Here is an 18,191-nt window from a genome sequence, read left to right as displayed (position 1 = left end):
ATAAAAATACAAAAATTACTGAGCTTGGTGGTGCATGCCTATAGTCCCAGCTACTCGGGAGGCTGAGGCAGGAGAATCACTTGAACCCAGGAGGAGGTGAAGGTTGCAGTGAGCCGAGATCATGCCACTGCACTCTAGCCTGGCGACAGAGACTCTGTCTCAAAAAAAAAAATTTACTGGCCCCAAGTCGTGTACTCTGTCAGCCCACACTGGTTCAGTTTACTGGCCCCACTTGGACTCCTGTTTGTTGACAGCTCTGCAAAATGAAACCTCTGGATATCTGGTTCTGTTTTAATGCAAAGCAGGCACAGTGTTGGACTAGTCCACCACACAGGAAACTTTAGACAATTTCAACATTGGGTCAAAAAACTGTGTCTATCAAATAAAGTCAATTAAGCTATCAGTGTTCCTGTAAGAGGTGGAGACCGCAATTCATTTAAGTTGATGAAAAATGTTGCTCCCAGGACTATAGTGTCAGAAGCTAAATGAACCCAGCAAGGTACATGTAGTCACGTATTAGAAGCCAACACAGCACTCAAGGCATCCTCGATTCGCCGGATGCAGCCTTGGACTTCTAGAAGTTGTCACCTACCTTGTCCTTCCTGTGCCATTGCCAACCCATTTTCACATCTGCTACCTTTCCAACTCACCTTGACAACAGGCATTTTCCTGCCCAGCAGTCCTAAGACCTTGGCCCTTCTCTGAGAAGATGGTCATGGTTAACTGCCACCAGGAAGGCAAGGGGTCTAATTGTGGGCTAATTCCAGAGGAAAGGTAGCAAAAACATGAGATGCTGTTGTAGTCATGACCTCACTTTGGGTCGGTATTTTCCTACACCTGCTACTTTATATACAAACCATTGAAAAAGAGGAGTGTCTCAGGGAACCGTGTGAAGGTGGTAACTGGCCATCATACCTGCTGATCGCCGTGGGAGTCTGTGAGGGAAGCTGAATCGGCCCTTGAGAGTTGCAATGTACAGCACATCTTTAGTACTGCTGATATGAAGCATTCAAGGAAACAAGAACTCAAAAACCAGCAGAATTATCTTTTTTTTTTTTTTTAACTGTGGTTCAGAAGGAAGAATTATCTAACTTCTTATAGTCTCAAGTCAAAAATAAAAAGGTCCTGGCAATGAAATTATACCTCCTGGTCACTGGCCAAGAATTTCCCTAGGAGATGGCCCCCTGCTTTTCTTATTAAGACAAATCTGGGACACAAATAAAGTGACAAGCAGTGTAATTAGGGGAGCAAGAGAAGTGTCTAGAACACCCACCAGGTCAAACTTTAGAACCATGGGTGTGGGCTTCCCCCACTAGGAGCTTAATTACAGCCCTGGCTACAGTCTTCAGGATGGCAAAGGCCCAAGAGTTTGTTATTCTGAACCATAACTAGGGGAATCTCTATGTGAGGATGCAGACAAGAATGCTAGAAATCAAATGTGTCCTTTATTCCACCTGGTAGGCATCCCCAAGAACATATGCCGAGTCCTGTCTCAACAGGCAGATGGAAGGTTCCCTGGGCCCAAGGCACACAACTACCTGGGCTCTGCTCTCCAGACAGACGATAGGTGGGGCAGACAGTGGAGAGAAGCTGAGCCTTGTAGCAGAGCTCCCAAGCATGATGGGGAATGGAAAGTTGGAAGAAGCAGGACTATGAGGGAGGGGCTTAAAGAGGCATTTGGGGCAAGTCAGGCATTTTGAAGTGAGGGCCCTTTTGAGGTGAGAGGCATTTTCATCCAGCCCCCCATGTCCACTGACAGCCACACCCAGGCTTTGGGTGGAGGTGAGGCTGCTGTTTCCCATCGTGGTGCTATATACTTCTGGAAGTCCTGTTCCTTCTGCTGTGGGTGGCTAGAGCTGTGACCAAGAATGGGAACAGGAGGCTGCTGAAGTCTGGAGAAGCAGGAATCATTTGTCAGAAGAACACAGAAGCTGCTTGCTGGGAGTTCCATCTTTTTAGAGACGAGCTGTTTGGGGTTTAGAAATGAGATGGAAAGAAGTGGATGGCAGAGGGCGAGAGCAGAGCTGTGAGAGGCCATCAGCACAAGGACGGAGGCTGGGGGCCATGTGCAGCAGGGCCAGAGAAGAGTCCAGGGAAACTGTGGGCAGGAGGAGATGCCGCTGGGCTCTGTCCCCACCAAAGATGGAAGAACTGTGGTGGAGGCAACTGACCGCTTGTCTAGGAGAGAACTCAGGCACCAAGTCAAACCGACTCCCATGCAGAACTGCCACCTTCTCCCCGTTGCAGTCTTGGATGGTCCGTCTGTCCACACAGAAACCGATGGCCAGAGGGCCTACTGCTGGGATATCAGGGCAAGTGCCCAGTCCAAGAAAGCCACTGTGATGTCCTGGATGAAGAGCCACGTCCAGTGGACAGCCTCACTGAGCTGTGTCTTCATGCAGTCCCAGGTCACCTCACCTCTGGAAGGAAAGTGGCACATTTTCGACTATACATGTGTGTAGCTGTGTCAATCTTGGGGCTGAAAGCTTAGACCCATAATCCTCAGCCCAGGGTGGCCAGGGTTGGCAGTGACGGGCGGGACAGTATGGGTGACTGGACAGAGATGGCTTGACCCTGGGGCCCAGGAACGGGGTTGCTGGGGATCCTGCTGGAGCCCTGGGCGAAGATCTCACCTGCATGCCTCATGGCAGTGCTCCTGGGCCCAGGCCAGGGCCTCAAGCAAGAGGTGCCACAATGGCAGCAGCACATTCTGGTAGAAAAGCAGGGGCAGCTCTCTCAGATAGTGGAGCAGCTGATTCAGGGAATCAGGGAGCTGGATCTGTAGCTGGACCATGGAGAATGGATGGAGTCAGAGTACCCAGGGAATTGCATCCTGGCCCGAAGGACTCAGGCCATACAGTGCTGCCCATTGCCCAGAATTCTGCTCCTGGGAAGACCAGCCCTGCATCCCCCTCCTTTTTTCTTGAGACAGAGTCTCGCCCTGTGGCCCAGGCTGGAGTGCAATGGCGTGATCTCGGCTCACTGCAACCTCTGCCTCCTGGGTTCAAGTGATTCTCCTGTCTCAGCCTCTTGAGTATCTGGGATTACAGGCGTGCGCCACCATGCCCAGCTAATTTTTGTATCTTTAGTAGAGACAGGGTTTCACCATGTTGGCCAGGCTGATCTCGAACTCTTGACCTCAGGTGATCTGCACGCCTCAGCCTCCCAAAGTGCTGAGATTACAGGTGTGAGCCACTGCACCCAGCCAACCAGCCCCTTCTTTGACTCCCTGTCTCTGGCTTACCCTCTGAGAGAGACTGGTGAGGCTGTCACCAAACCAGGCAAGGTGAGAGGCACAGTGGGCAGAAAGGAAGCTGGCTGTGGCATTGGTGTGAGCCCAGGCCAGCTGCAAGCTGGGCCGCACTACAGTGAGCAGGTGGGAGCCCCAGATCGGCAGTGTCTCCTCCAGCCAGCTGTGGAAGTCAGAGGTGGGGGAAGAAGGCTCTGAGTCTCCTTAGGCCTGCTCAGCTCCCAAGAAACAGCTCGGGAAAGGGAGGCCGTGGGAAAGGAGAATCACAAGCGCTTCCCACTGGCTGTCACCTCCCTGATACCCAGGCCTTCCCTCTTTCACCTCTCCTCTCCCCTCCCTGGGAGGAGCTCACCTGTAGCCTTGCAGACTGTAGGAGTAGAGGCTGGCACACACTTGTTGGCTAGCAGGCAAGAAACCAGATGATCGAAGCAACCGGCCAGTAAGGGAGGCTGAGTAAAGGGGGCCTCTGGTGAGCTGGGAGGTGAGAGGGGCAGGGACTGCGGAGACACACACTACAGGGCCCAGAGCAGGCAGAGCGAGGCACTGGGCAGAGCTCTGTGTGCTCAGAGGGCCACAGAGCCAGCTCCAGGCTGCTGTGGAGGGAGGCATGCAGAGCTTCCCCTTCTCCTGCTGGGCCAGGTGAGCAGGAACGCGGCTGCCAGGTGGAGCCTGGTTCAGGCGTCAGGAAGCCTCAGGTTGAGGGTCTGCCCTTCTACTTACTAGCCATGACCTAAAGCTAATTGCTACATCTTTCTGAGACCATTTCCTCGGGAGTTAAAAGGAGGTAACACCTACTTAAATGGTATCATGAATATGTAAGCACTTCTATGCTGCGAAGTCCTAGTCCAGTCGGAAATGGTAGTGTTTACTCAGCAGGATTGCGAACTCGTCAGGACAAAAACGTGTGCTGTAGGGGGTGTGCTACAAAGCTCTGTGCCCCGCCCATGCCATCTTCCTTGCTTGCCAATTGCTGCTTACCCTGAAAGGAGCTGTGTGACCGGAGGTCATGGCACAGAAAGCCTACAGCAAAGACCAGCAGCAAAAGGAGAAGCCGCATCCAGGGCAGCCGAGGACCCTGAACCTGCTGCAGCAGGCCCTGTGGGGAGGGAGGCAGGAGACAGTTGTCAGAAGCGAGAGGGGCTGGGCTTTGCCTCCAAGGGCAGACCTCAAGCCAGGCCGTCCCAGTGTCAAGTCTTCACATTACCCTGGGGTAGTGAGGGGCTCCATAGACAGGTAGGGTAGGAATGTGATACAGGCCCAACCCGGGTGTGCCGAGACAGAGATGTAAGATAGCGTGTGGGCTGGAGAGGGCCGGGTGCCAGCACCTTGCAGGCTGTGTCACAGGTGATGACATCCTGGTTGTTACCGCTGCCCTTCCTCAGCAGGTCCTGGTTGGTAAGCTTAAAGGACTGGATGGTTTCTCGCAAACACTTCTGTATCTATGGGCAAGAAAGGCCTGGCCTGTGAGGGAATCCAGAACTTCCATCCTGCTTCATTTCCCATGCCAAGTGTACCAGCATGGTCCCTTTTTAGGGAAGGGACAGTGGCTGAGGAGCATCCATTCAGAATCCAGAATCCAGACAGGGCTCAACCTGCCATGTCCTCCCAGCTCCTCACCTTCTTGGGAATCTGCTCCCAGGAGTTGAGCAAGTGCTCCAGCAGCAGACTGTGGGAAAAGCACAACCCCTGGTCAGGTGGCTCACGCAGCCTCGCCCATCCTCCCAACCTCCCATCCTCCCATTAGCCCTGGCTCCTTCAGGCTCCACCCCCACCCACAGAGGAGCAGCTTCCTAGAGGTCGCCCCAGCAAAGTTCCCACTTAGTCTGAGAGGTGTCAGCCCATGGGAGAGTGACCCATGCTCCCCTTCTGCTTCTAGCACAGGGACAGGCCTGCCCCCCACCCCACCTGCCTGGACTGTGACAGGTGCTTAGGGTACAGCTGCCTCCAGACACTGGCACTGAGGGGGTCCACCGTCAGGCACTCCGTCAGGTTGCTTAGGAGCTGCATGGGGGACAGATGGAGAGGCTGCTGGTGGCATGGGGCTGGCAGAGGGGGAAAGTGCTAAGAGGGGATCCCCCTCCCATAAGTGAGGCCACCCAGGCCGCACATCCACCCTAAGGGGTGGAGAAAGTGTCAAGACTCCAGAGAGCTCTCTGAGAGGCTGTAAAGCAGAAGGCTGGGGCTCCTGAGCTACAGCTTTGAGCTTAAAGAGCACTCATCTGCAAGTGACAGGCATCAGAAACCACCCAGATCTGAATGTGCTGTCCCTTGGGATTCATCTTCTGAGGGTGAGCTCGAGTGAGCGGGGCAGGGAGCTAGGGAAAAGCCTCAGAATGGGCTCTGTGAAGGCAAGGCCTTTGTCCACAGACAGGGCTGCTGCAGCTGACCCCTGGGGAAGGAAAAGAAGCCTCCTACCACGTCCTCACCTCTTTCTTCATCTCAGGGGGACAGCTAGGGGTGGCTCTGGACAGGAAAGAAGGGAAGAAGGTGTGCAGGGTGGAATCCGGCTTTGCTCCAAATGCGAGCACCTTCAGTCGAGGGTAGAGCTGGCACAGCCGCTCCTGCAGGCTGGGTGGGGGGGGAGGAGAGCCAGGCCTAAGCTATAAATGGAGCTGTGTGATGTGAACCTTTTGCTTGCTTCAGAGCCTGTGCCTGTCTTGGGGGAATAGTCACTGAGGACACTGCAATCGTTCTGAATCTTTTTACTGAGACTCCTTGGAAATCTGTTGAAAGCCATTGACCCTCTCCCTAAGAAGATGTCCATATGCCAATCACACTAAAGAGTCCACATAATTTTAAGGGATCACTGTTCCCTTGAAACCCACTCTTGAACTTCCAGGTTGCAAATCTCAGCTCTAGGATGGCTAGGAAAGAAGGGATGGGAATATGTAGCCTGGTTCTGGTGCCGGGGTCCCTTCACAGCAGGTGTGCCCCACAGCAGTCCTACCTGGGTGTCAGGGAGTTGTTAGGCATGTAGGCAAAGTCCAGGAGTGGGAAGAAGTCCTTGGGGCCGATCATGCCAAAGCCCTTGGTCAGGTTGGGATGCATCCTGTGGGGATAAGGAAGCAGGCTCGCTGGAGACTACCACCCATGCCAGCTGTTTTGGCCATGACCCCAGCTAAGCCAACATCTAGGCAAAAGGGTGTAAACTCTACACCATCCACCAGCCCTTAATAGCTCCCTCTTCTTCCTTCCTCACCTATCACATTCTAAGGTGGCGGGAGGAGCTGGTCCTGATTTCCTTCCTCACCTATCACATTCTAAGGTGGCGGGAGGAGCTGGTCCTGATTTTCCTCATATCCATGGAGACCAAGATCACAGCCTGCTGTTTTGCTCTAACAGCTACTTGAGACACCCTGAGCCTTCCCCTTGCTGCCCTCCCATTACTCACGCAAGCAGCCGGTCCAGATATGCGATGGCAAAAGGAGACAGAGACTTGATGCCCAGCACAGGCAGCATGATCCCCAGCCACACTGTGGAGGTGAAGGTCAGGAGGGAAGCCTCAGGTTTGCACCTACTGGGGGCATCAAAGAGGAGTTTTCCAGCTCCAAGACCCTCCCTCTTTCTTCCCTACTTCCCTGTTACCTTTCAGTCCCTCGGTGAGGTTGGCAAAACCTGCTTGACCCAGGGCCCACATGATGGTCAGACATTTTGCTGGTCGGCTCTGGTGGGACCTCAGGAGTTCCAGGAACTGAGGAGACCGTTGCGGAAGTCAGATTGGGATAGGACAAAATACCAGGGGCACCCTCAAAGCCAGGCAGGAAGGGAGATGTCAACTGGAAGAGGGAGACAGGCCAAGCAAGAGTGGAGCACTATGGCCGTGCGGTATAGGGATTCAGGTTGTGGGCTCTGCCCATATCTGCCATTTATTGGATGACTGACCCTAGGAAAGTTACTGAACTCCTCTGTGGCTCAATCTTTTCATCTATAAAAATGGGAAATAAGAGCAGTACCTGCCTCCAATGTTTCCAAAGCAGATACACAGTAGGTACTGATAGCATTACCTATTATTACTAGGCTTACAGGCCTTCCACTATCCCAAACCTGAGTCCAACAACATAGATTCTGCCCAGGCTCCCAAGTCCTAGCTTCCCGGTGTCCCAACCACCACCAAGAGCTCACCTTGCCTAGGTTTGCAGTGGCAATCTTGGGCTTGTCTTGCAGGATAGCCTGGATACAGATGCGGTAACCATGCAGTGAATCCCCTGGAGAGATACACATTCTCACACCTGCTTACGTTACTTGGCATCCCAAACCTGAAATCTCCCATTTTTCAGGGGTGAGCCCGGGGCCCCGGGTCCACTGACTCCTAACTTCCTCCTCCCTTTCCAAAAATAGTGTCAAGATTAGCACATTTTTCTATTGGAAACAGAACAATTGAGCAGTACTGAAAGCAGGAAAAAAAAGGAGGCAGCTCCCAAGATGGTCATCCCTCACATGCCCCTCTCACCTGGTGTCTTATCCAGCTCTTGCAGCATGGTGAACAGACAGTGGTCAAAAAACAGCTCCAGAGACCCTGCTGCCTTCGCCAGCAGCCCCCGGATGATCCCACGCAGCTCCCGGCTCACCAGGCTGTAGGGATAATCTAAGGCCCATAGACCTCAAGGTGAGTGCTAAGACCACACACCCATCAGCTCTGAGAACTCTGGCGCTCTCCCTGAGAATGGTGAGTGGAGGCGAAGGCCCTGCACTGAGGCTAGGATCCTTCTCTGAGGAGGCCCAGAGGGAGGATCACAGAATGAGGCCCAAAAACATTCACAGTCACGATGATTTGAGAACAGCTCAAATCACCCATGGAAATCAGGACAATGGGAGTCACTGGGATCTGTTACTAACCCACCACCCTTTTTTAAATTTCTTTAAACTTATCTGAGCTTGAGGGAGTTAAGACTTACCATGAGTATGCTGGCTCAGCGTGGGTTCACTTAGAGGAGCTTGGAGTTTGTAGTTGAGATAGCTGGCCAGGTCCTTCAACCATATGGATGGGTTTCCAGAGAACACGCTCTGGCTCTTGTCCAGTTCCTTCTGCAGGGCTGCCACATCCAGCTGCCAGGGACAACCCCCCCAACCCCCCACCATGGCGAGCTGTGAGTGAGGGAGTAGAGAAATGGGGTAGGGGTGGGAAGATGGTTGAACTAGGTGGCAGTAGGAAGAAGGGTTTCCGTTTTTAAACATAAGAACATGGAATGCCGCAATTCTGCTGCACCCACATCTTTAAGTATGAAACAGGAACAGCTGAAAATGCTGATCTCAAGGCCCTAGCCTCTCGGGCCCTCCACATGTTCAAGAGGAAAACAGAGGGCTGGGCACGGTGGCTTATGCCTGTAATACCAGCACTTTGTGAGGCCAAGACAGGAGGATCATCTGAGGTCAGGAGTTCGAGACCAGCCTGGCCAATATAGTGAAATCCTGTCTCTACTAAAAATACAAAAAGTAGCCTGGCATGGTAGCACGCACCTGTAATCCCAGCTACTCAGGAGGCTGAGATATGAGAATCACTTGAACCTGGGAGGCAGAGGTTGCAGTGAGCTGAGATCGCGCCACTGCACTTCAGCCTGGGAGACTCTGTCTCAAAAAAAAAAAAAAAAAAGAGAGGAAAACAGAGGACAAGGCAGAAAATGAAAGATCACTATTTCCATAGGACAGGAAATCATAACCAGTTTCTCTATCTCCTCTCCGGTGTTTCTGGGTCTTCAATGCTTTCCTCTTACCAATCCATGTTTTCCTATAAACTTTCCATTTCCTTTCTATTCTAACTGCAGCATTCTGTTCCTCTGGGTTTCCATCTTTTCCTGAACTCCTCCTCTTAACCCTGAAGTGTCCCAAATCCCACAGGTTCTCAGCTGCCCATCCGCCTTTCCCAACTTTCATCTTCTCTTCATCTCAAGCCCCCATTCTTTCTTCGTCTCAAGTCTAGGCACACTCACAGCTTTCAGTGCTTCCTCCAGGCTGCGGAAGCGGCCCTGCTTCTGGTTTTGGTTGGGAGGAGTTGCCCCCTTCTTTGGCTGCTTCTTGTTCCCTGGTTTCTTAGGCTCCACAGCAGGGGGTGGGACCTGCTCCTTATTCTGCCGCTTCATGATATTTTCAAAGCCCCGCTCATAAAGGGTGCTTGTGGTCTGGATTGGAGCTGGGGTGAAGATAGGTAGAGAAAGGGGAGCCATCCTTAAGTCCCCAAGGCCTCACCTATCAGTGGTCCCTTTCCCCACACAGCCACCTAATTCATCTGCAGGGAAGAGCCTGTCCCTTCCTCTCTGACTGCTTAAGGAGCAGGGCAGAGTAGCTTCTTTGATTACAGCTCTTGAGTCCATGGACTTTCATAAAGATGGGGCAGTTATTAGACAAATCAGAGTATGTGGGAACAAGCAGAGAGATCGGATATAGAGGTTCGCCTTCTTCAGTGAGTGACTACTAGTCTGGGAAGACAGGCTTTTTCCATCTTGGTCCTACCCCAACGCCTCTTGTTTCCGACATAACAGCTCTATCATCAGCAAGTGGCAAGCTTTCTCCACTCCTCAGTGGAAGAACCAGGTGTCACCTGCAATTCTTGGTGAGTGTTGAGTGTGTGGAGATCATTTCTCCCACTGCTGGGCTTCCTGTCCCTCCCTCCATGACCTGCTGGTTACTTAAAGAGAAGGCACCGTCTATAATGATCCAGAGTGCCTCTTCCCAGCTCAGACACCTGCCCAGAGAGGCCAGCTAGCGCCCGGGACAGCTGGGAGGGTGTGCAGTGAACTGAGCGTCTGAAGATCAGAATCCTAGCCCCTCTGACATATGACCCTAGACAAGGTGTACAACTTCACTGGGCCTCAGTTTACTTATCTGGGAGGTGAGGACGGCAACCTTCCCTGGAGCTAACTCCCGTGAGGCTCCAAAGAGACAACGCATGGGTGGCACTAGGGGATGTGCCTGCGAGCTCGCGCCCAGATTCTGGGAGCGGCTCGCTGCGACCCTGCCGGACAGGCCCGGGGTAGGCGGCGGCGCGGTGCAGGTACTCACGCGTCAGGTCGTATTTCCACACTCCATTTGCCTCCCCGAGTGCCCGGCGGTCCCTGCCACCGCCTCGGCCGCCAGCACTGGCCCCAGGCCGCCGGCCCTTCTTCACTACCTCCCAGCGCCCCACACCCGCCGTCTTGGCCGCCATGGGTCGGAGCCCTCCCGCCTCTACCACTTCTCCGGCTTTCCGGTCCCGAGCGGGCGCGCAGCGCTCTGCCACGTCTCCTCGCAGGCCAGCGCGCTTGGCGCCCGCCGCAAGGCAGCTTGGGACTTGTAGTCCCTCCCCTGGGCCGGGCGCCCCTGGGCCGGGCGCCCCTGGGCCGGGCGCCCCTGGGCCGGGCGCCCCTGGGCCGGGCGCCCCTGGGCGAGAAGCTCGCGGAAGAGGCTTCCGCAGCAGCCTGCGGCCCCATCCAGGCGAGGAGGCTGAGAGGAGAGGCTATTCCCTTCTGAGAACGCTCATTGAGCGCCGATGTGAAGGCCACGGTATTGAGCGGCTTGGTAGAACTGTTTTTCTTTCCTTTATTGATCAATTGATTGATTCATTGACAGGGTCTCGCTCCGTCGCCCAGGCTGGAATGCAGTAGCGCGATTTCAGCTCACCGTAACCTCTGTCTCCAGGTTCAAGCGATTCTTGTGCCTCAGCCTCACAAGTAGCTGGGATTACAGGAGCCCGCTGCCACGCCCGGATAATTTTTGTATTTTTAGTTAACTGAGTTTCGCCATGTTGGCCAGGCTGGTCTCGAACTCTTGACCTCAAGTGATCAGCCGGCCTCGGCCTCCCAAAGTGCTGGGATTACAGGCGTGAGCCGCGGCTCCTGGCCACCGTTTTTCTTTCCTTTCTTGTACAGCTGGAAGGATGGAATGGAAGTAGTGCTCCTCGCCTCTGGGGAGAGTTTGAAGATTAAACGCTTCCTTCCTTCTAGAAAAGTGCTGGCTTTACTGTTGCTAGTGATTAAACTTTGGGTTTAATGGGCTATACAAAGCTATTGACAAATAACAAGGAAGAGGATAGGGGCTTGAGGACAGGGCGGAGTGTTGGGGAGATAGGGTAGGAGGTGGAGAATGGAGAATCCTTTTTTTTTAATTTATTTTTATTTTTATTTTTATTTTTTTGAGACGGAGTTTCGCTCTTGTTACCCAGGCTGGAGTGCAATGGCGCGATCTCGGCTCACCGCAACCTCCGCCTCCTGGGTTCAAGCAATTCTCCTGCCTCAGCCTCCTGAGTAGCTGGGATTACAGGCAAGCGCCACCATGCCCAGCTAATTTTTTGTATTTTTAGTAGAGACGGGGTTTCACCATGTTGACCAGGATGGTCTCGATCTCTTGACCTTGTAATCCACCTGCCTCGGCCTCCCAAAGTGCTGGGATTACAGGCTTGAGCCACCGCGCCCGGCCCCCCCCCCCTTTTTTTTTTTTTTTTTTTTTTTTTAATGAGACAGGATCTTGCCCTGTCGCCCAGTCTGGAGTTCAGTGGCTCCATCACGACTCACTGCAGCCTCAACTTCTCAACTTCGAGGGCTCAGGTGATCCACCACCATGGATCACCTGACCCACCACCATGCCTGGCTGATTTTTGGTATTTTTGTAGACACGGGGTTTTGCTGTGTTGCCCAAGCTCGTCTCAAACTCCTGGGCTCAAGTGATCCACCCTCCTCAGCCTCCCAAAGTGCTGGGATTATGGAATTGAGAGCTACTGCCGCCAGCCTGAGAGTTATTCTCACGGGAGTCTGAGAAAAGTCTGGGGTCTGAGACAGCCAGGGCCGGGTTTCCCCTTCCAGGCAATGGGAAAGAACAGGCTCCCGCTCCCACCACAAGAGTCAATCCCAAGTTCCAGATGTGTCAGGGAAGTGATGGAGAGTCCCAGACCTGAGGCATCAGCCAACAGGTTCCTGCTCAGACATCCACATGGAGGGTGTTAGTATCCTGGGAGCCTTCAGAACCTTGAAGCATGCCAGCAGAGGAGAATGAGGGAAGATAAAATCAAACTGACTCATCACAATTAAGGAAATGTGCTATTTCGTGTACAACTATATGTGAGGATGAGATTCCTACCTGCTATACTGAGGTATTTTTTTTTTTTTTTTTTTGAGACGGAGTTTCGCTCTTGTTACCCAGGCTGGAGTGCAATGGCGCGATCTCGGCTCACCGCAACCTCCGCCTCCTGGGCTCAGGCAATTCTCCTGCCTCAGCCTCCTGAGTAGCTGGGATTACAGGCACGCGCCACCACGCCCAGCTAATTTTTTGTATTTTTAGTAGAGACGGGGTTTCACCATGTTGACCAGGATGGTCTCGATCTCTCGACCTTGTGATCCACCCGCCTCAGCCTCCCAAAGTGCTGGGATTACAGGCTTGAGCCACCGCGCCCGGCCTTATACTGAGGTATTATGGTAAGAACTATGAGAGTCTTAATTCCTACAGGATGAACAGCTGAGGGAGCAATTAATTCCTTAGGAAGGAGATTAGCTTCCCGAAGAAGATGGCAGCTGAAATGGGTTCTGAGAAAAGAATTTTCATTGGTTGGCTGGGCGTGGTGGCTCACAGTTGTAATCCCAGCACTTTGGGAGGCCGAGGTGGGTGGATCACCTGAGGTCAGGAGTTCGACCAACCTGGCCAACATAGTGAAAACCCGTCTCTACTAAATAAAAAAAATTTCTCTGGGCATGATGGCACATGCCTGTAATCCCAGCTACTTGGGAGGATGAGGCAGGAGAATCGCTTGAACCCAGGAGGCGGAGGTTGCAGTGAGCCAAGATTGCATCATTGCACTCCAGCCTGGGCAACAAGAGCAAAACTCCATCTCAAACAAAAACGAACACCTAAAAAAAGAATGTTCATTGGTCAAGGATTAGGGTGGGTATAGAGAACATACCGGTTGTGTGGATCTGTTCATGTAAACAAAGACCTAGAGGGTGGTAAACTGAAAGCAGTTCAATGGGACAGTGCTTGGTGGGACTTTGCAGGTGATGAGGTGTGATATAGTTTGAATTTTTGTCCCTGCCCAAATCTCATGTTGAATTGTAATCCCCAGTGCTGGCAGTGGGGCCTGGTGGGAAGTGTTTGGATCATGATGGTGGATCCCTCATGGTGGTGGATCCCAGTTCTCATGAGATCTGGTCATTTAAATGTGTGTGGCACTCCCCACCACCTCCTCTATCACTCACTCTCTCTCTCTCTCTCTCTCTCTCTCTCACTTGCTCCTGCTTTTACCATGTGATGTGCCTGTGCCCCCTTTGCCTTCCTCCATGATTGTAAGCTTTCTGAGGCTTCCCCAGAAGCAGATGCCAGCATTATGCTTCCTATACAGCCTGCAGAACTGTGAGCCAATTAAACTTCTTTTCTTATAAATTACCCAGTCTAGATGTTTCCTTATAGCAATGCAACAATAGCCTCATATGAGGTTGGAAAGGGATCTGAGCCCATATGCCAAGGAACTTGCCTGCCAAATCTGGACTTTATCCTTCAGGCCCTGGGAGACCAGTGAGAAGGTGGCATGATCCACTCTTTTGGAAGGGTAAATGGGGCTGTGTGAAGTGTTGGTAGGAGAAAGTAGGGGGTGGGGGATGAGCATATCTTGCTGCCTCCTTCTGCCTGTCCTCCAGCCCCTTTAGGCCTGACCATGGCTGAACTTTGCATCAGGTAGCTCTGAGATGCAGTGCTTTTGCCAAGGATCATATATGAGCTGATAAATTAACACATTTTTCAGATCATTTGAGCTGATCATTGATCAACTCAGGAGACCAACAACAATATCTTCTCTTTGTTCGACCCCTCCTGTGTCACATGTATGATCACAGAACAGACCTTGTTTTTGGAAGGGAAACAGAACTGGCTTTCCATTGAGGCAAATGAGGGGGCTGCTCCATGGTAGAGTCACACAGAATGGTGGCAGAGGGGCTCTTTCATTGGAATAGTCTGGCAAGTTACCAGTTACAACTTGGCATGTAGGACATAGAAATCATTCATTTACTTATCCAGCAACCTTTCCTAAGCACCTTCTCTGTGTCAGGCCCTGCACTAGGTGAAGCTGGGAGATATGGCTCACTTGCTTGTAAGGAACTTAAAGGCTGTGTGGGAGACCAATCCAGAGGAAAGAAACAGTATGAAGTACCAGGAAGAGGTGGAGGAGAAGGGAGTGGCTTTACATCCTTAAGCTCTGGGTGCTAAAGAGCAGCCTTAGACACTAGCCATGGAGGTGGGCTTGGGTAGGCCCCCCCACCATGGGGTTTGAAGACCCAAAAGATGTTGGGTCAAGGAGGACATGGGTGTCTAGTATGGGGCAAGCTCTCTGAAGCACTGTTTTACCCACTGGACTACATTTCTATTGCTGCTAAAACAAATTGCCACAAACTTAAGTGGCTTAAAGCAACATAAATGTGTTATCTTCTAGTTCTGGAGGGCAGGAGTCTAACACAAGTATCCCTGGGCTAGAATCAAGGTGTCAGCAGGAGTGGGCTTCTGTCTGGTGGCTCTGGGGGAGATCCATTTCCCTGCCTTGCCCAGCTTCTAAAGGCCACCTGCATTCCCTGGCTCATGGCTCCCTTCTGCCCTTAGGGCCTTTTTAAATTTAATTTAATTTAATTTTATTTTATTTTATTTGAGACAGGGTCTTGCTCTGCTGCCCAGGCTGGAGTGCAGTGGTGCGATTATAGCTCACTGCAGCCTCGACCTCCAGGGCTCAAGTGAACCTTCCATCTTAGCCTCCCAAGTTGTTGGGTCTACAGGCATGTGCCATCATACCCGGCTAATTTTTCTATTTTTTTGTAGAGACGGGGTCTTGCTGTTGTCCAGGCTGGTCTCTACCTCCTGTGAGCACAGGAGATGGAGATCAAGTGATCCTCCTGCCTTGGCCTCCCACACGCTGGGATTAAAGACATGAACCACCACACCCTGCCCACTCTGACCCTTTCTGCCTCCTGCTTCCATTCTTAAAAACATTTGTTGTGACACTGGACCCACCTGGGTAATCTAGGACGCTCCCCCTATTTTAAGATCAGCAGATTAGCTACCTGAATTCCATCTGCAACTTTTTTTTTTTTTTTGAGACAGGGTTTCACTCTGTTGCCCAGGCTGGAGTGCAGTGGAGCAATCATGGCTCACTGCAGCCTTAACAACAACTGGGATCAAGCGATCCTCTTCCTTCAGCTTCCGGAGTAGCTGGGACTACAGACATGTGCCATGATGCCCTTCAAATTTCATTTTTTGTAGAGACAGTATTTCTCTATGTTGCTCAGAAAGGTCTTGAACTCCTGGGCTCAAGTGATCCTCCCTCCTTGGCCTCCCTAAGTACTGGGATTACAGGCATGAACTACCATGCCCAGCCCATCTGCAGCCTTAATTCCCCTTTGCCATGTAACCCATATAGTCACAGCTTGTGTGGACATGGTTGGGGGAGGCACTGTTCTGCCTTCTACACCCACTCTACCTTCAGGGTGAGGTCTCAGCCTGAAGATCAACATAGGGCAATGCAGAACAATGGCCTTACCCTTTCCTGGTATCTACCTGCAATCATGGGGAAAAGCCTTTTAAAACTAGGTAAGGGAATGAAAAGTCATCAAGATAAGTAAAAGCAGGCAAGGAACTTGGAGGAGAAAAAGAGACAGAGAAAATAAGGCCAGACGTGTCTATGTAGGTGGGAGTGGGAGTCAACAGGGGAGGTGGAGGCGATCGAGGAACAAACAGATATGAATTGCTTATTCAAGGCTTGAATCTGGTGTCATGAGAGAAATGGTGGTGGTCTTGGAAGAGGCCATGGGGTGGGGGCCACAGAGGAGACACAGCTGCACATTGGCCATACTCAGGGTAGTGAGGAAAGCAGCGCTAGGCTGTGGCTGGAGGAACACCCTAGAGGTCACACCTCTGTGGTCTGTGAGGATGAGCCCTGAGCCTCAAGTCAAGAGGTGTGAGTTCTAGTCCAGGTTTCTGCCACAGTAAGTGATTCATGCATGTGGGCCTCTGACCCCTTAGCAGTAAACAGGGGGGCTGGTCTAGATGACCCCAAGATGCTCACATTCATTTCCACACTCTTGGTCTCTGCTGGGCTTCAGGGACATGGGTTAGTATGGCCATTGTCAGGCACATGCCAGGAGTGGGGCTGTGCAGATGGCATGGAAGGGTTCCTGATTCCCTGTTCCCACTGAAGCCAGCTCTACAGAAGGAACCGCTTGGATGTTGCTGTCCTGGGCTTCAGCACTCAGAATTCCTTGCTCTTTGTAGCCATCCCAGCTCTCTCTGTCATGTGAGTGCCTGTCCCCAGCTGAATCACTATGGTGAGGTGTGTGAGCTTTGACAACAGGTGGGGGACAACATGTAGTTCCCCTGGCCCAAAGGAAACTGAAGGTAAGCACCTCTTGGCCAGGCCATCACACTGCCCTACGGCCACTCCACTGGCTGTCCCTCATCATGGCCAAGGGCCCAGACCTAGTTCCTCCCCAGGGATGGCGGGGTGGGGCCCCTGCCTGCCTTCAGAGCCCTATTACCGGTGTTGGGCATTGGTGGTGGTTTCCCGGCCTGCGGGAGGGTGATGGTGAGGCTGTGCTACAGCCATCACCTCCGGAGAGAGGGGCACATGGGAGGTGGAAAGCCCTGGCCCTGGGCTGTGGCTCAGTTGAGGGACACATGGCATGGACTGTTACCACACAAGTTTATTTAAATAAAAGTGAACACATATGCAGGCTGGTGCCCGAGGGGCAGGGGGTGGGGAGGGCGGGTGGGAAGCAGACGGACAGTGGGGTCCAGGCAGAGTCTGTGTGGTGAACCAGGTGGCGAGAGGCAGCGGCTGGGGGCCTCAGGGCAATGCTGGGCTTCGGTGCTGGGGCAGGGGGCCTTGGGTGGGTGAGCCTGGTGCCAGGAGGTCACTTCCATCCCTCACATGCTCCCCTCCCTCTCCCTTACCCCCTGAGCCTACAGCACTACCTCCTCAGCCCCCTGTCCCTCTCCTGACATCAGCCTTCCCTTCAACTACTGAGAAGCCAAAAGACAAAATAAATTAGAATGGGTGAGTCCTGCCCCAGCCCCCAGCCTTGGGGAAGGGAAGCCAAGCAAGGCACACTGCCCCGGAGCCCGCGCTGTCAGCCCTGGAAAAGAACAGGTAAAGTGCAAGGAAATCCAGTAAGTAAAAATATACCAGTGACTTTGTCAAAGACACAGCTGCTGGCTGTCAGGAGCAGGTGGCTGGCTGGGGCGGGTGGCAGCAGCACCCTGGGAAGTGTTGGGCGACACAGCAGAGAGACAACGGAAATAAATAGGGTGGGTGTGGACAGGGGTCCCGCCAACTGGGCCAGTGCCACCCAGGACGGGCTTCTGCCTGCTTCCCGGCCCCATGTCCCCAAGCCCCGCTCGCCTGGCTCCCAGTGCTGCGGCACTGACACAAAGCACCCGGCCGACTGTGTTAGGAAAGGACTGTAATGTGGGGGTGGAGCGGGAGGGAGGCACGGGGAAGCTGTGCAGTCAGCCAGGGCTGCGGCTGCCCTCAGTACTCGTCCTGGTCTTCTTGTTGATGCTCTTCAATCTCATCGTCCTCAGGGGGTGCGAATCCTTCCTGGGGGGTGGGAGGGGGGGGAAAGTGGTGGGCCAGGCAGGGCTTCTCAGGTCTATAGGTAGCCGAGGAGCAAGGGGTCAAGAGTCCAGGAGCCCTGCTAACAGGTGGCCCTGGGCTAGTGACTTCACCTCTCTCTCATTAGTAAATGTTCTCCATGGTCCTTTCTGGTCCATCATGCTTCTGGTCTTAGGGCCCCGGCCAGACTGGGGAGGGCCCGATGGGCCTGGGAGTGCTCACCTCCGTGGCATAGAGGATGCTGATGATGCCTGAGATGACAGGGCTGTTTTCACTTTCATGCTCCTGGCAGATGAGCTCGATGTCACGAAGTTTGCTGAAGTAGAAGTCACGCTCCTTCTCCAGCCCATCCACTGTCAGCTTCAAGTCCACCAGCTGCTTGGGGACAAGGCGATG

General features: G+C 52.9%; 2 protein-coding genes across 6 annotated transcripts in view; both read right to left on the bottom strand.

Moving 5' to 3' along the window:
- Positions 1-1,426: 1,426 nt before the first annotated feature.
- Positions 1,427-10,490, bottom strand: TMEM214 (transmembrane protein 214). Of its 2 annotated transcripts, XM_003941576.3 has the most exons (17): positions 10,247-10,488; positions 9,178-9,377; positions 8,146-8,296; positions 7,701-7,835; positions 7,373-7,455; positions 6,836-6,941; positions 6,642-6,723; positions 6,198-6,299; positions 5,677-5,818; positions 5,160-5,251; positions 4,868-4,916; positions 4,576-4,689; positions 4,229-4,346; positions 3,603-3,699; positions 3,245-3,413; positions 2,634-2,785; positions 1,427-2,420 (listed from the first exon to the last, which is right to left on the bottom strand). In XM_003941576.3, the coding sequence occupies exons 1-17, from the start codon at positions 10,389-10,391 to the stop codon at positions 2,294-2,296; spliced, it is 2,064 nt and encodes a 687-aa protein (XP_003941625.1). In that variant the 5' UTR covers positions 10,392-10,488; the 3' UTR covers positions 1,427-2,293. The 2 variants fall into 2 exon arrangements, with proteins under 2 accessions (XP_003941625.1, XP_074251429.1); XM_074395328.1 differs by lacking the exons at positions 1,427-2,420; positions 2,634-2,785 and having other exon boundaries at positions 3,327-3,413; positions 3,603-3,724; positions 10,247-10,490.
- Positions 10,491-16,866: 6,376 nt separating this feature from the next.
- MAPRE3 (microtubule associated protein RP/EB family member 3) overlaps positions 16,867-18,191 on the bottom strand; it is a 60,602-nt gene continuing 59,277 nt past the window's right edge. For all 4 annotated transcript variants that reach the window (XM_039474407.2, XM_039474413.2, XM_074395337.1 and 1 more), the window contains exons 6-7: positions 18,018-18,170; positions 16,867-17,780 (exon numbers count right to left, since the gene is read on the bottom strand). In XM_039474407.2, the coding sequence (XP_039330341.1) occupies positions 17,712-17,780; positions 18,018-18,170 (222 nt within the window). In that variant the 3' untranslated portion in view covers positions 16,867-17,711. The remainder of the gene's footprint in view (positions 17,781-18,017; positions 18,171-18,191) is intronic.

The sequence above is a fragment of the Saimiri boliviensis genome, chromosome 1, assembly GCF_048565385.1.
Source record: "Saimiri boliviensis isolate mSaiBol1 chromosome 1, mSaiBol1.pri, whole genome shotgun sequence".
Taxonomy (NCBI): domain Eukaryota; kingdom Metazoa; phylum Chordata; class Mammalia; order Primates; family Cebidae; genus Saimiri; species Saimiri boliviensis.
The sequence above is the reverse complement of the archived record's forward strand: the minus strand, read 5'-3'. Positions and strand labels throughout refer to the sequence as shown.

Bases quoted from the DNA above. Each gene is read 5' to 3' on its own strand.
- TMEM214 (XM_003941576.3), bottom strand. From the start codon at position 10,391: ATGGCGGCCAAGACGGCGGGTGTGGGGCGCTGGGAGGTAGTGAAGAAG. The intron at 8,297-9,177 runs GTGAGTGTGCCT...TGTCCCTGGCAG, and splicing joins TGGAGGAAGCACTGAAAGCT to CTGGATGTGGCAGCCCTGCA. The intron at 6,942-7,372 runs GTGAGCTCTTGG...CGGTCTCCTCAG, and splicing joins CCACTGCAAACCTAGGCAAG to TTCCTGGAACTCCTGAGGTC.